Here is a 16,643-nt window from a genome sequence, read left to right on the forward strand (position 1 = left end):
CTCCATCAAATGCCCTTTGCTGCAGTCCTGAAGTGCCCTAGGTAGAAATTGTTTGATATCAGGTACATAAAGTTTTCAAAAGGAGTAGAAGCTGAGAGTAAGAAGGTTACACTGACAGGCGCCAAATGTAATAAAAGATATCCCACACTATAACTTGAGATATTACTCCAAATGTATATTTGGTTTGAGTTTAAACTCAGTCAACGTTTCTAAAACGGATGCCCATTATATACTTAATGTAGAGCACTAAGAAATTACAGTGGGCTGTTTCACAAAACTTTCCTGATCCCCTCTTTCCACCAACTCTTCTAAATGTGAGATCATGGATTGGGATTGCCCTATGTGAGGGCTGAGGAGTGAATCTAATACACATAGACACATACACATATCACACACACATATATGGATATATAATGTGTGTATACTGTATATACCTACACATATTCCATATTTGTCTATATATGTGTATATATGCAGATGAAGTCACTGATGAAACATTAATCAGTGTACTTTGATAACAAGATAATTATTTCTAATTAAGACAATGAATCCTTTCCCAATTAGTTTGGTAGCTTTGTGGAGTTTTGTTTTGTTTTGTTTTTTAAAGAATGTTAACATTAGTTGTCTCTTTTTCCTTTTCTAATTTCTAAGGTGACCACTGAATGCTGGAGTCCATTTCATTATCAAAGACAAGCTGAACCTACTGTTGATGAAATGGTGAGACTTTTCTTCCCTGATATAACTATTGAAGTGGATTTCCCATCTCTTTTCCAATCATGTTAATGCCACAAGCACTGTTTTCTATGGTTCTTTATTACATTTGTTTTCAGCTGCCACATGGAAGACTCTCTAAAGAATATAAAAAGAGACTTGTCCTTATTGAGTGGTTTTCTGAACTGAAAGGACCATAAAGCATTTCCTTTAAAGAAGGATAGGTTGTTATATAAAAAATTTTCCATCAAATTTAGCAACTTTTCCAGAGATAGGAAAAAATTTATAATGTTAAAAAGCATTATCTTCTGATTTGGGGGAAATAGGTGCTATCTCATGTTTCTGAGAGAAGTGTACCTCATTGTAGCATTGCTAAAAAAAAGAGAACTTGGAAACAGTATGAGTGTGTGATAACAGGAAATCAATTAATTAATTGGATTATAGTCCATAGAATGAAATATAATAAAACCATTTTTTAAAAAGTCTCTCTGTGTGCCAGCAGTCCCTTATGATATTAAAATCACATCAACTGCCTTCTTTTCCTTGTTCAGATATTGCTAAACAGAGGTTCATGGAAAGGACATGGTTTAGAAGGTCTGGCAAATTTCCAGGATATTCACGTACATCGCCAAGTATTATAGCATTATTGATATGAAACAACTATAAGTCCTATTTGTAGTTCTTGTTCTAGATGGTTTCGGAACACGACAAGCTAATGTTTGCAACTTATTTGACTATTGTTTCCCAAAATGTAATCGTAATTTTGTGACAAATAACTACTTGTGGTAAATCATCTTTCTTTATGTAGGTATGAATACGAAAGTTGTTGTTTTTTGTTTTTTGGTTTTTTTTTTTGAGGGGGAGTTTCACTCTTGTTGCCCAGGCTGGAGTGCAATGGCACCATCTCGGCTCACCACAACCTCCACCTCCCAGGTTCAAGCAATTCTCCTGCCTCAGCCTCCCTAGTAGCTGGGATTATAGGCATGTGCCACCAGGCCCAGCTAATTTTGTATTTTTAGTAGAGACGGGGTTTCCCATGTTGGTCAGGCCGATCTCGAACTCCCGACCTCAGGTGATCCACCCGCCTCGGCCTCCCAAAGTGCTGGGATTACAGGCGTGAGCCACTGCGCCCGGCCGAATACGAAAGTTTTGATATCTTTATTTATAGCTCTCTCTCCCCCAATATTATTAACATGTTATTAACATTTAAGTTTTTATAATAGTTTTCTTTTCAACTATTTTTTTTTCTTTTTGTCTAAGAGATGTCTAAATTGTGCCAGGTAGGCGGAAGAGGTGACGGAAAGTTGTGATTTAAGTATTACTTCTGTTCCCTAAAAAAAGATTTATTGAGCTCTGCCCTTGCTATTTCACATGCTATCTAAGTTCTTAATGACTAGTTAAATGTCAAAGAGCTGTGGGAAACAAACAAATGAAACTCAGTCAATACAAAAAGGACTTTCAGATGAAAATAAAGCTATACATTTGGGAGGATTATGAAATGCCTTAATTAGAAATAGAAGCAAGAGAACTGGATGGCAGGAATTGGATCTACCACCGACTGTGCTCTTAGGCCTCTAAACTCGTATTTCTGCATTTCCGTTTCCACATTTTTAAAGTAAAATGTTGGACTAGAGAATATTTCTTCAGACTCTGATCATCTGTGATTAACAGTAGGTCATTCCCACTTTTTCCTTGATATTTTTTCTAAGGCACAAGAATTTATGTAAAGTAACAAAAGAAGACACTTATCTAGTCAAATGTCCCCAAGGACATGTGAGGAACAATGAATTCCTATGATCCAATCCTTCAATTTAAAGATGAAGGGCTGAAGTACAGAGAGGTGAAGTGGCTCACTCAAGTTCACATGGCTAGTCACAGAGCAGATTTTCAAAGCAGAACAATCATTCGTCCGCACGCAAGGGCAGGTTCTTACTCCAAATTTCTTAACATTTCTTGTGGATTTGAAATTATAAATACTAGATAAAAACGGGTTTTTTTTACTGTGTAATTTTCCATCCATAGCTCGTCTTCTTGCTAAGAATCCAATAGATACTTAATAAAAATTAATTTGCATACTGGCTCTTAAATTTCCTATTGTTCATAAATTTCGGTCAGCTAGGAGGTGTACCCAAAAAGAGAAATGTTCTTATGAGTAGTTCTAGAAACTTCTTCAAAATTTCAGAGCAGAGGATATTACACAGGAAGTAAGAAAGATGTGGCTTCTGTGGCCTTTTCTCTTAAATCAACACAACCCCCATTTGCAACTCTGGTTTGTGTAATCCTGGCAACTCCCAGCTAGCTTGGCAGTGTGTCCACATTCAAAGACTGACCCTCAGCTATAGGTCAGTGAGCAAAAAGCAGTCTTGGCTTCCCCTGCCGAAGTGGAGAAATGGCCGTGACATTGCGACTTCATTACACTATGGAAAATTGGGCCTGTGTGGCTTCTGAAAGACTCATTTCTGTTTTTACTGTGTTCTCAGAGGGCACATTATTCCAAGACCAGACTTACACATGTCAAAATCTGCTTGAGAGGAAGGAGGAGCTAGAATATTATATTAGGACTTGAAAGGGTTTTAGTGTTTATATAGTAGAATTAGACTATTACATAAATGGCGTTGTTAGACATCCTAAATTATACTGCTTAGCTTCTTAAATACCTGCTAATCCTCTAGCCAAGCACATTTCTCCTCCCTATTCCCACCTTATGCAATCTTTCCTATGAATAATCATTGAATTTTATTTGTAGTTCTCATATGACACACATCAACTTTTTCCTCCAGATGTATTTTTGGCCAGCTGTTCAGATTGAATATATTCATTGATGATACTGACTCTAAGAAGTGATATGTGTGAAACAGTACTAGAACCCCAAAGAGATCACCTTGCAGTGAGGGGGACAGGAACAGAAACAGATGACTATTTTTCTTAGTATTCATGTTAAGCAATGTGCATCACAGGCAGACACAACGTTTCATTCTTCTTTGCACCTCCCATAGATTAGGTCCTCAGTAATAAATTAGGTCCTCATGTGATAAACGAATAAATAAATGTCTTATAAGCCTTCTAGGAGAATATATTTGATTTTGTTAACTAATTCATTCAGTTACTCATCTATTTGATGACTTAAAATTTTGCCTAGCTTTATTGTAAGTGCTTATCCAATCTTAGTTTAAGTTCAGTTTCTATCACTGAAAAATAATAATTTTTAAAATTACAATGATATATGAATATCCAATGTCAACATGGCAATTTTCCCACCAACTGTAATTATTTCTTCAATCAATATTTCATTTGCATAAGTAAATTATCTTAAATCATCTTTTAAATTAATTGTAGTTCCAAGAAAGCAATAAAATAAACCTCTGAAGTGAAATGTATTTGTTTTCATGTGTTTGCATTGATCAATTCTAGTTCATAATCCCATTGGTTTTATTATTGTCCATTGAGTTTCTAAATATTTATTGATCATTGTGACCTTAAAAATTATCTTTTTAGAATATTTTTTAGGTCATGAATAGAGACTAGTCACTTTTATATAGAAGAAAATGAAGATATAGATTTAGGAGTTTAATAATTCAACATTTAAAACCTCTTCTTTATTTTGTTTTTAACATGAAAGTAGCTCTCTTCTTCCTGTCTCTAGGCACCTTCCCTTTCAAGTGGCTAAGAACAAATTCTCCGTAGAAAAACTGAGTACTTCTGTCCTTCTTAGCAAGGATAGATTGGATTATTGAAATCTGCCTTCTAAATACATTTTGTAGTTTATAGAATTTCTTCCTACATGTGATGGCTCACGCCTGTAATCCCAGCACTTTGGGAGGCTGAAGCAGGAGGATTGGTTAAGGCCAGGAGTCCAAGACAAGCCTGGGCAACATAGTGAGGCCTCATCTCTACAAAAAATAAAGTAAAATAAATTACTAGGCATGATGGTGCGTGCCTGTAGTCTCAGCACTTTGGGAGGCTGAGATGGGAGGATCACTAGAGCTCAGGAGTTCAAGGCTACAGTGAGCTCTTATCGTGCAAATGCACACCAGCTTCCAGCCTGGTGGACAGAGCAAGACCAACACCCGTGTCTTAAAAAAAAAAAAAAATTTTTCCCAATTATGCTAATTACAGAACTAACACATCTTCATTGTAGAAAACTAAGAAGAGTAGAGTATATAAAGAAAGAAAAAGGCCACATATAGTGGTATTTATACTTTTTATACAAATTTACATTCTGGTTTTTCACTTAATACATGTGAGCATTAAAAAATTTCTAAGCCCTGTGCATACACTGGCACAGTTTTAATAATGAAACAACGAGTCATAAGACCAGGAAACTTAGAGAAAACTGTCAATATAATACATATGAAACTACTTGAAGTTTTAGTTACCATTATAGCTTTCTTTAAAGTTAAACCAAAATATCAATTTTTAAAAATCTCCATTTCTCCTGTTGAAGAAATTATGTGAAATAGACATCAAGTTATTAGGATTTGTTATTTGAATACTTGTTAAATATGACACTAGAGAGGAAAATTTTTCTAAATCAGAAATTAAGAAGAAAAGTAAGAACAAAGTGTTTTCTGTTTTGTTTTGTTTTGTTTTTTGCTTCATTCAAGTCTGACATGTTATTCAGCTACCTTTTCATTAGTGGAGTGAAGAGGACATAATTCAGACAGATATGCAATCTGGGTTTGGTTAGTCTCCATAAGTCTAAATTTTCCTTCTGTAAAAGGAAGTGATAAAATCAGGAGAGATTTAAAAGCTTTAAATGTCTTTCCAGCAAATATGTGTAGGTATATACATACATACACACACATATATTTATATATTTCCTTCTTAATTGTGTATATTTAAGAGGATAGGCCTATAAATCTGAACGTGTCTACCTGATACTTATCCTCTGTTTTGGAAAGTCATATTTAACCTCCAAATAAATTCCCTGAATTTGGTTGGTCTTAATTTCACTGTCAATACTAGATAACTAGTAATTATGCTGACATTTAAAGATCTTGTAAGAAAGAACATTGGATTAAAAGTCAGAATATTTTATTTCCATCCCAACTCTATTATTAATAAATTATCTTTCCTTGAGTAAGCCACTTAACTTCTCTGAGTTTTCTCATTTTTTATATACTCTGGTAGACTAGATGTCTAATAATTTCCATCCCAACTCATAAAATATGATTGTAGAACTAATCCAGTTCAATAATTCAGTGATGCTATCTTCTAAAAATTATTCTTTAATATTAATATTCAAGCAAAGTGTCAGAAAATGAGATATATTTAACCAAGTACTTCTAACAAAATTTTTATATTATTTAAGGAAGCGTGAGCAAAATGAACTAAAAGATATTTCTATTTTTGACATAAATATATGAAATATATAGTATATACATGTTAAATATATACATATGAAAAATTACATTTACATTCACATATAATTACCAGTTCGATGGAAATTTACATCTTTCAAAGACTACTCTGAATTAGAAAGACAAAAGTGAAAAGAAAATCAATTAGAGACTTGACAGTAGTATCAATGAAAGAAAATTCAACTAGATTGGTAACAACAGAGATGGAGAAAAAGAAACATTCAAGATACATTAGGCCAAACTCTTAGTTATGGAATGTGCACTTGGTGGATGAAGACGGCCTTCACTGAGTTGAAGAAGATGGGATGAGCATCATATTCGGAGCATAGGTCTAGAGGTCAGTTCTGATTGTGCTTAAAAATTGTTTTAAATACATAGTTGGATATGTGAGTCTGAAGCTCTGCAGAGAGGCCTGGGGAAAGAAAGAAATTGGGAGTCATTAGCACATAAGTGGTATTAAAAGCGGTGTGTATGCATGCATGTACATGAGAAGAGAAAGATGGTGATATCAGATAAAAGGCCAGGGTTAATCCTTAAGTAATTTCAAAATTTAATTTCAAGAAAAGGAAGATGTCAGCATATAGGAGTTATAGAGGGAAGGGCCAAAAAAAGTAAAAGGAAAATCAGAGGAACACGGTGTCACAGAAGCCAAGAAAAGAAAGTGTTTCCAGCAGGTCACTGTGGTCGACATTGCTGAATGTCAAGTAGTAAAGGAGTTTAAGAATGGCTCATTAGATCAAAAGGACAATTTAAAGGGAATGGTAAGATGAAAGCTGATAGATGAGATAGATTAAAAGGATGAGAAGTTAATAGAATTACAGAAAGCATACATAGTTAACGTTTTTGAGACAAATGCCTAGGATAGAAAAAGTGGTAAAGAAAAAGATGGTGAAGTAAAGATGAATGACATAAGGCACATTTGAATGCTATTGGGAAGAGTCCACTGAAATGGAAAATCAAAATTCAATAGAGAGAGAGGAACACAACTGTAAACCAAATTGTGTCATCCTCTGATTAGATATTCCATATTCTTCAATCTGCTCTACAGAAGCCTCCTGGAAGGATCTCTGTTATTCTCTGGGCTCATCTCTTGGTACTCTTCCTTTCTTTCCCTTCATGGGCACGTACTAAGCATTCTTCCAGGGATTCCAGCTTTAGAACCTTTGCAAACTGTATTGTGTTCCAAGACTTCTCTTCTCTCTGCTATTTGCCTGGCTGACTTTTTCTCTTATTTAAGTCTCAGGGGAAATATTCTTTCTGACCAACTGCTGAATTCTAAACCCTCTCTAAATCTTCACATATCTGGTTCCTTCTCATCATTCAGGCCTCAGCTTTAGTATCTTCAGTGAAGTTCCCCCGATCAGTAAATTAATAAACCCTCCTTTTGCATCCTCACTCAATCACCCTGTTAATTATTAATATAGCATTTCTTATGTCACATTCTTATGTTTATATACTTGTTTATATGTTTATCACCCATCACGTCCCTCTAGAATTAGACTTGATAAAAACAGTGATCTCATATTACTTCCTCTATGCCATATCCCCAGAATGTGAGAGAGTGCTTCGCATATAGTAGGTGCTCAACAAAAGTTTATCAATTTGTTGAATGCTAGGTTTAATTTATGGGTCAATCTTCTTAGAACACATTTAGAATTTAAAAGTCATGTTACTGTAAAACATAATCACATTCAGTACAAATATGTAGGTAATAGATAAGAGAAATGAGATAAATAGTGTTATCATTTGAAAAATATTTTAGAGGATTTCTTTTTCTTTCTTTCTTTTTTTGAAATGGAGTCTCACTCTGTCGCCCAGGCTGGAGTTCAGTGGTGCAATGTCGGCTCACTGCAATCTCTGCTTCCCGGGTTCATGCGATTCTTCTGCCTCAGACTCCCAAGTAGCTGGGATTACAGGTGCATGCCACCACACCCAGCTAATTTTTGTGTTTTTAGTAGAGACGGGGTTTCACCATATTGGCCAGGATGGTCTTGATCTCCTGACCCTGTGATCCACCCACCTCAGCCTCCCAAAGTACTGGGATTACAGGCATGAGTCATCGCACCTGGCTGTATTTTTAATCTGAATACGTTTTCTTTTTCATACATAGTTTTAATGATTCTATATCTTTTATAATAATATTACCTCTAAATTTCATCCCTTGGATATATAGTACCTATTAACAAGAGGAGGTTGTCCAGACATACTTTGCTATTAAAAAGTAAAGAGTCTAGTATCAAAAATGTACTATGGATACTCCATTGTGTACATAAAACATGTATAAAATTAGGATTGTATTTACATTCAGTACATATTAAGCCATGTACAATCTAGACACACAAGATTTAAAAAAATAAATAAAATGCAGTAGACTAATGTCTAGTAACTCAAAGTGAATAAAGATACAAAAAATAACAATATCATGATTTTAAAAGGCTATAATAGAGTGTGAACAAAATAATGAAAGGTCAGTTTGTTTTAAAACCTCTAGGCCATGAGATCTTACTTATCTGAATTCAGATACCTTCCAAATGCTTTAGTTCCTCTTGGGGGAAAATCATTTATACAAAGTTCCGTTTCCCTGGTATACAATACCTTTCTCCACATTAAAGCCTTTTTCACAAAGGGAAAAGAGAAGGTGATTTTTGTTGCCAGTGTTTCAGTGGAACAATTAAGTTTTGGCCGTAACAAGAAGTTGACGTAAGAGTAGAAGCACAGCAAAGAAAAAATGGTTGTGCAATGTCATCTTATTATTTCTGAAAGGGTCTAAAGAGTAGAAGATGGCCTTTCCTAAGTTGTAAAGCGTCTATAAAACCAAGTAACTCAGAAAGCACTAAAAGAAACCTGAGAAATAATACAAAAAAGTAAGCAATAGAAATTGTGTTGAACAGAGCATGGCCTTTGGAAAGAGAGGGAAGATTTTGCGTTTCTAAGCATATCTCATCACAGTCCTTTCTGAAAGATTAAAATGATTTCAATATTTTTCCATTTATTTAATGCAAAAAGGTATGGCTTCCTCTGACAAAAAAGTCACATTTCCTACATAAGTGCTATTTTGCAGAGACAGAACAACAAGTTTATGCTGGTTGTTCAAAGTCTATCATAAAGACCAAAGATAATAGCTGAGTATAAGGATTGGAAATGTTGCATGCCAGATATTCTTTACTTCCAAACATTTATTTGGGCTTATAGTCTCTTTCAAAGGCTTGGAAAGCATTATTATAAATGTCTCATTCAAACACTAATGAGGAGGCAATATTCACCTTTTGAAAATTGCAGTGTCTTTGTAGATGTTATTTATCAGCTGTTCAATGGAAAGAATGAGACAAAAGCAGGTGGAGAAATATTTCTGAGTAGAACTTTCTGGATGAAAAAGTATTCCTATATGTATTACATCACATCTAGTGAATTCAACAGAGCACAATGATTTTATCAACTCATGTAAAACTTAGCACACAAAGAGTTAATTTCCAAAGTATTTTGAAATCCTTAAGAGGAACTATCCTTAAGATAATAAGTAAAAGCAATATAAGTACAAATTCAACCGTAAACTAGTGGGAAACATTCCTGAATCTTTTTAAAGAAAACAAGAGTCATTAATGCAATGTTAATTATATTTTATCCATATTTTGTCACAATAAACAAGTGACACATATACTAAAACATAATGTGGTATGCTGTGGCTATCTTTTGTTTCACTTAGTGCATATCTTCTACAAAGCAAGAGGCTATTTTTTTTTTTAAAGTATGTTATTTGAAAAATTTTCATACTTGAAACAAATGCTGTTTGCCCACAAATTTCTAAAAAGAAAATGAAGACAATTTACCTTCTTCTTTATCTAATATTAGCAGGTAGACTTTGCATACTATCGGTCTATTCCAACACTAGCAAATAGCAACTTTGAACCTCTTGTTCCATCTATATTACACTGCAAAGATCTTGTTTTTTTCCACTGTTTCACAGTGGGCAGGAGTGAGTCATTTATAGATATTTCTGAATTCAATCCATTTTGCTGTATTTTGAAGTAAAAAAAAAATTGGTAAAACCACTCTGCTTTAGTATGACTGGACAGTTGTAACGTATTTCACAATTTTGAACCCAAAAAATGTGGTGTGCTTTCAAGTTATTGCTTAAATGGACTCAGGCTTCAGGTTTTAAGGTCACATTATTAATTTTTCCACATTTATGATCTCAACGTATTTTATATTTAATCTTTTGTGCAGAATAATTTGTCTTTACCTTGAGCTGTGTTTGTACTAGGCCATAAAATCGGGCGGTGACCCTGTGGAATCAATGGGGACATTAAAGCGACTACAGAAACTGGTTTGGACTAAGAAAGCCAGAGTGCAGAGTCTGGATGAGGTGAAACCAACATTAATAAACCTCCGTAAGTAAGAACTCAATAAGCTGTTACAATTCCTTTGAGAGAGAACTAAGGAAGCATATATTAATGAAACCCATTTTGATAAGGTCTTAAGATAATCATTAAACATTGAGGATTGTTGTTATTGCCAAGTTATTTTGAAACAGACATCCCCATCTATTCCTGAATTTTACCCCGTATTTATGCCTCACCCCATTTCTCCTCCCCTTCAAGACCAGGCTCTGAGACAGAGTGAGAGAGAGCAATGGAGGAGGCTCAGCAGTGTCCACTGTTCCCATTCTTTGGCCATAGAAAACCATATATTTGAATTTCGATGTAAGCATAGCAAATTGGTGTGTCCATGGCATGCAACTTTGATTTTCATTTATTTATTTTTAATAGCATGTCTTAATTAATCAAACTCTTTTTAAAATACTCATTAAACATTTGGATTTAAAGGGATTCCATGACATAGAGCAATTGACTCTGGGTGATATATATTTCTATTTTCTGTAACTGTTTTCTATATTACTAGAAATTTCATCAGAGTCTTTGCCACATTGTGTAAATATAGATCTCACAAATGAACTTTATAGTATTACAGATATGCCTTTTTTTTGGTTTTGTCGTTCTTGCTTTTTAAAAACTATTTCACTATGAGACACACTGCATGCATAAATCTCTTGGCAGATTGGCATTAAAATAGACAATTTCAGAATGCCAGGAGGATTTCAGTCCATACCCACTGAGATTTCATTCTTTTATGTAAGGCAAATAATTGTATTTGTTTCCTTATAATTCTTTATTATACACATGACCTTAAAATTAAACATATTTAATAACAGAAACATAAAGGTGGGTTTTTTTTAAAAATTGTATTTTTTTCTCAAATATCTTTCAGCATATTTTTTGTATGTGGCCTCCATTCATTCCAGTGAGATAGACTTTAATCAATAGTTATGGTTTCAAACATGTCAGAAAAATGAGACTTTTATAAAACAAAAAATTTTGTATAGCAAAATAACTTACTTTTTAAATAAATGCTGCTGTAAATAATTTTGTAAAATTGAATGACTTCTTGGTTTATCCAGTGCGCTTCATTTATTTCTCTTATAGAAAGGGAAGAATTATAATCATAGCTTTTAACCCATTTCTTTGTCATTCAGAAGATGAAGATGACACATTGATTTCTTGTTTGAAATTAACCAAGTCCCAAGAAAAGACAGTGAGTAGTGTTAGCACAAGGAGGAAGGAAGAAATGGAGATCAGATTGAATACTCTTTCTGCATCACTGGGCAGATCTAGCACTTTAAATGACTGCAACTTGGAAGATAAATTAGCTTGGTATGAAGGTGAAGCTTACATGTGGCATCAGTGGAAGCCTTTTGCTGAAAACCCTCTCTGGACATGTGTTGATTTCCAAATAGCACAAGTTGGACCCTGGGGCCACTGCTCCTCTTGTATTCGCCACACATGTCTCAAGTCTTCCTGCTCAGATATGGATCTCCTACATTCATGGGTAAGTTTGCAAGCTACGGAAATGTGTCATCTTATCTGGGGTTTTGTACTGTCGGGAAAGAAACCGATAGCAAAAGTGCTAATCAGTCAAATTTATCAGTGTCAGAAAAGTTACCAGAGCAAGAGTTATCTTTCCAAAAAGCAACCAAACTCTTGTGACTTTTACCTATGTTAACATTTCATATATTCATTTGTGTACAAATGAATGACTGCATAAAATGTTTCCAGGGATTTCTTTTTGATTGAAGGAAGACTTTGTGTGTTGACTGAGATCAAGAAAACGTGAAGTGAATTGTCTAAATTATTGCAATTATAATGAAATTTCACTGAAAAATAATAGCTAATTTTAATGAGCATTTTCTTTGAGCCTGCCATTTTCCTAAGCATTTTGTATGTATTATCTCATTTAAGTCTCACATCAACTCTATAAGGTAAGGACTTACATTATGAAATATTACCTTAAGAAATAATATTTCCGGCCGGGTGCAGTGGCTCACGCTTGTAATCCCAGCACTTTGGGAGGCCGAGGCGGGTGGATCATGAGGTCAGGAGATCGAGACCATCCTGGCTAACAGGGTGAAACCCCGTCTCTACTAAAAAAAAAAAAAAAAAAAATTAGCCAGGCATGGTGGCGGGCACCTGTAGTCCCAGCTACTCGGGAGGCTGAGGCAGGAGAATGGCGTGAACCCGGGAGGCGGAGTTTGCAGTGAGCCGAGATCGTGCCACTGCACTCTAACCTGGGTGACAGAGCAAGACTCCGTCTCAAAGAAAAAGAAAAGAAATATTATTTTCCCTCATTTTACAGTTGAGAAAATGGAGGCATAAAAAGTTAGCAACAGGTGCAAAGTCAGACAGCTAACAGGAGGTAGAGCCAAGACCTACAACCTAGGTCTTGCTTTTAGCTAGAGATCCTGCTTTTAGCTACTGCATGAGAGTGTTTTCCATATACGAGGGCAGACTCTAAGCCTATTATATGATACATGAGAAACAGTATGCTTTCTGGAGTCAAACAAATTTGGATTTGGATTCTGGCTGTGCTACTTTTTTTTTTTTTTTTGGCTTGGATAAGTTATTTAAACCTTTTAATCTTAATTTTCTTAACTAAAAAATGGAAATAGTCAAGAAGCTAAAGTCAAATCTTATAAATCTTCTAGTACTTAAGAGTGGCACTTTTTTTTTTTTCAATTTCATTGTAAATTGCTCAAGGCATGTTTTATAACTTTATTTCGCTGCAGCTCCTGGTCATGTGTGTTTTCAGTGAATGAATGGGACAATTTTGTGTATCCAGGTAGCCTACTCTACCATTTTCCTCAAAGAATCAGTTTCTTCTTAGACAGAGGCTACATTTTATAACATATTAGAGGTCTCTGAAAAGGCATATTTTCTCTCGGAACTTTTTTTACCTTTTAAGATTTGTGCATTAAATCTCCAAAGACTAGAACCAAAGTAACTTGTGTTTGAAGTATCATGGTAAATATAACAGGTGTCTGATAACAGACTTAGAACTGATGAAACTGACCAACACTAATCATTTCTAAATATCTCTCCTTCTTGTTTTTTTATTTTTAATTTTTTTATTATACTTTAAGTTCTAAGGTACATGTGCACAACGTGTAGGTTTGTTACATATGTATACATGTGCCATGTTGATGTGCTGCACCCATTAACTCGTCATTTACATTAGGCATATCTCCTAATGCTATCCCTCCCCCCAACCCACGACAGGCCTGGGTGTGTGATGTTCCCCTTCCTGTGTCCAAGTGTTCTCATTGTTCAATTCCCACCTATGAGTGAGAACATGCGGTGTCTGGTTTTCTGTTCTTGCGATAGTTTGCTGAGAATGATGGTTTCCAGCTGCATTCATGTCTTTGGTCTTCATCTTCTTTTCTGGGACTGCTGCACTTTGCAGGTTTTCTCTTAGAGTAGCTTCTTGGAGAGTAGCCGATAATATAATTAGGGCATGCTTCTGATGACTCCTTCTGACAGCTTCAGAAGCAGGATCAAGGCTGATGGCTCCTTGGCAAGTGGCTAAGCTGTCGTATAGGCATCTGAACACAAATAGAGTTTCCTTCAAGAATAAAATCTGGACTCCCTATCTTGGCATTTCTGGATTTCATCAGTCTGGACTCAATCTAATTTTTCAGTCTTGTCTGTGTACTACCCCCACCTTATTGATTTCCTATGCCGAACTGCCAAACTGAATGATTTGCTATTCCTAAAGGCTGTGTCACACTTTCTTGCCTCTATCTTTGTGACTGTGTGATGGCCTCTGCCTGGTATGTGAATTCTCTCTGTTAGAACCCATCCCGTCAACCCTTAGACTCAGATCAAATACTTCATCATCTAGAAAGCTTTTCTGGGTAACACTAGACAGAAGTTGTCCCTCCTTCCTTTGAACTTCTACATTATGTGAGGGCATTATTCTTTCAGTACATATTCATGAAACACATCCTGCCACCTACTATTTGCTATTCACAATATCAGGCACTGGAGATACACAGCCAGATGCTATCTCCACTGCCCTCATCTTCATAGAACTTACCATACTCCACTTGTGCTGGAATTAATTCAGTATTTGTATATTTCCGAGGAATAACTTATCTTTGTATCCTCCATAGTTCCTATAATATAATGGGCCCTCAATAAATACCTGAACAATTGGCCATGTGTGGTGGTTCACACTGATAATCCCAGCACTTTGGGAGGCCAAGGTGGGAGGATCAATTGATCCCAGGAGTTCAAGACCAGCCTGGGAAACAAAGTGAGACCCTGTCTCTAAAAAAAAAAAAAAAAAAAAAAAAAAGAGTAAGCATTTTCTAACATGAAATGCAGAATAGAAAAAAAAAAATAAATAAATATCTGGGTAGCACTTGTTGCCTAAATAAATGGAGCTTAGAAACCAATGGACTTTGTTTCCATAGATCCAGATAAAGCATTTCTTCTTGTTTTTCTAGCTGTTCTTATAGCCAAAGCTTTCCTCATTCTAGTAAATCCAATTCTACATAAATTAAGTTATTTTGTACATGTGAGTGTTTGTGGATGTGTGTAGATGTAGGGAAATACACAATAGTCATATTTTTCTTTTTTATTTAGGTAGTTTTGTCTATTTTAATATATAACTTAACGATTAAGTGAGTTTTATCTGCAGAAGGTCAAACATATCTACAGAATGCTCAGAATTTCAGATGATAGTGTTCAGCATTCGTGACAGAAAAGCCTCAGTAGACTTGGAGAGGGGGTTCAAGAGCATGTTAGAGTTAAATTGGTTTGGTAAACTTAATGAGACCACTAACACTCTGGGATTTGAGACACTAAAGTGAAAGAAGTCGGATGAGTGCAAATTATTATTTTTGTATTCTGCACATATATTCTATAACAACAACAAGTGAAAAATATCCAGTTTCATTTCAGCAGAGCTGGTATTTTTTTCAATAGTAATTGCAGGGTTATTATTTCGGTTATTTAACTTTCATATTATAGAATGTAAAGAAGGCAGTGTTGGGGTTTGAAAAGATGTGCTTCTGTAATGAATGTTACTTACCATTAATGGCAAGTAGTCAGAGGCGACATTTTTGCAATTTAAAAGGGTAAGAGTGTGATTATATTTAAAAAAATATATGTGCCAAGATATGCAGATATGATGGCGCTGGGCCTAAACCCCACATTTCATGGGAAATGAATCCGATCTACAAGGACACTAGTTTCTCCTTGACTTCAAAAATTTTAGGAATAGTACATTCTGGTGTCCCTCTTTTTTTTTTCTTAGAAGGATTCTCTCCCTGTCGCCCAGGCTGGAGTGCAATGGCACGATCTTCGCTCACTACAACCTCTGCCTTCTGGGTTCAAACGATTCTCCTGCCTCAGCCTCCCTAGTAGCTGGGATTATAGGCGCCTGCCACCACGCCTGGCTAATTTTTGTATTTTTAGTAGAGATGGGGTTTCACCATGTTGGCCAGGCTGATCTCGAACTCCTGACCTTGTGATCCACTTGGTGTCTTTGATTCTATTATTACATCAGAGTTTTTAGGTGGTCTGAAATTAACTCATCTTTGAGAAAGTCCTTGTTCACCCAGGTATGCTTCCTGCTAAGCCCACTGTAGCCTCCCACTCTCAAGGTGGGTGCTGATGGATTTAATGCAGCTCTGACATTGCCAGCTGAGTGAGCTTGAGTAAACTCCTTACCCTCTTTCACCCACTAATTCCGATTCTGTAAGGTAGTTTCAGTCCTACTCACTCTCTTTCCTCTGAGTAACTCTTTGCATACCAAAAACACCCATTAGTTAAGCAAGTTTATTAGTATCTATTAGAAAAGTTTAATGAAATACTGTTGGGATTCATCTGTAGTAAGAAATATTTATTGCAAAAATCAAAGCACCCAGAGGTCTGTAAGATTGGAACATTTTATTCAGTTGAGATACTATAAACAAACTGAATCAGACAGGGAAATGTATTATTTGTCAAGGGCTCTTCACAGAAGTCAACAGGAAAATGAGACACATAGAGATGTTTAACATGAAGTTAAGTTGTTTGTAATGTCTGTGGGATCTGGGAGTGAAGAAATATATGTGATTATGGAATTGATATAAATTGAGAAAGGTAAAAGATCAGATTTACGAAAGGGTATACTCCACAAGAGAAATGGGAAAGGAAAAACTAAGGATGACGATCTTTTCTACCATCTGAGATGAGT

At 35.5% G+C, this 16,643-nt stretch overlaps 2 protein-coding genes across 2 annotated transcripts in view; both read left to right on the plus strand.

Moving 5' to 3' along the window:
• LOC112621588 (putative uncharacterized protein ENSP00000383407) overlaps window positions 1-4,020 on the plus strand; it is a 46,180-nt gene extending 42,160 nt beyond the window's left edge. The window contains exons 6-7 of the mRNA XM_025381045.1: window positions 652-717; window positions 2,421-4,020. Of these exons, the coding sequence (XP_025236830.1) occupies window positions 652-717; window positions 2,421-2,438 (84 nt within the window). The 3' untranslated portion in view covers window positions 2,439-4,020. The remainder of the gene's footprint in view (window positions 1-651; window positions 718-2,420) is intronic.
• Window positions 4,021-10,705: 6,685 nt separating this feature from the next.
• The window catches only part of SAMSN1 (SAM domain, SH3 domain and nuclear localization signals 1), a 101,096-nt gene continuing 95,158 nt past the window's right edge, over window positions 10,706-16,643 (plus strand). The window contains exons 1-2 of the mRNA XM_025379479.1: window positions 10,706-10,788; window positions 11,602-11,954. Of these exons, the coding sequence (XP_025235264.1) occupies window positions 11,694-11,954 (261 nt within the window). The 5' untranslated portion in view covers window positions 10,706-10,788; window positions 11,602-11,693. The remainder of the gene's footprint in view (window positions 10,789-11,601; window positions 11,955-16,643) is intronic.

This window comes from Theropithecus gelada, chromosome 3 (genome assembly GCF_003255815.1).
Source record: "Theropithecus gelada isolate Dixy chromosome 3, Tgel_1.0, whole genome shotgun sequence".
NCBI classification, from domain to species: Eukaryota; Metazoa; Chordata; class Mammalia; order Primates; family Cercopithecidae; genus Theropithecus; species Theropithecus gelada.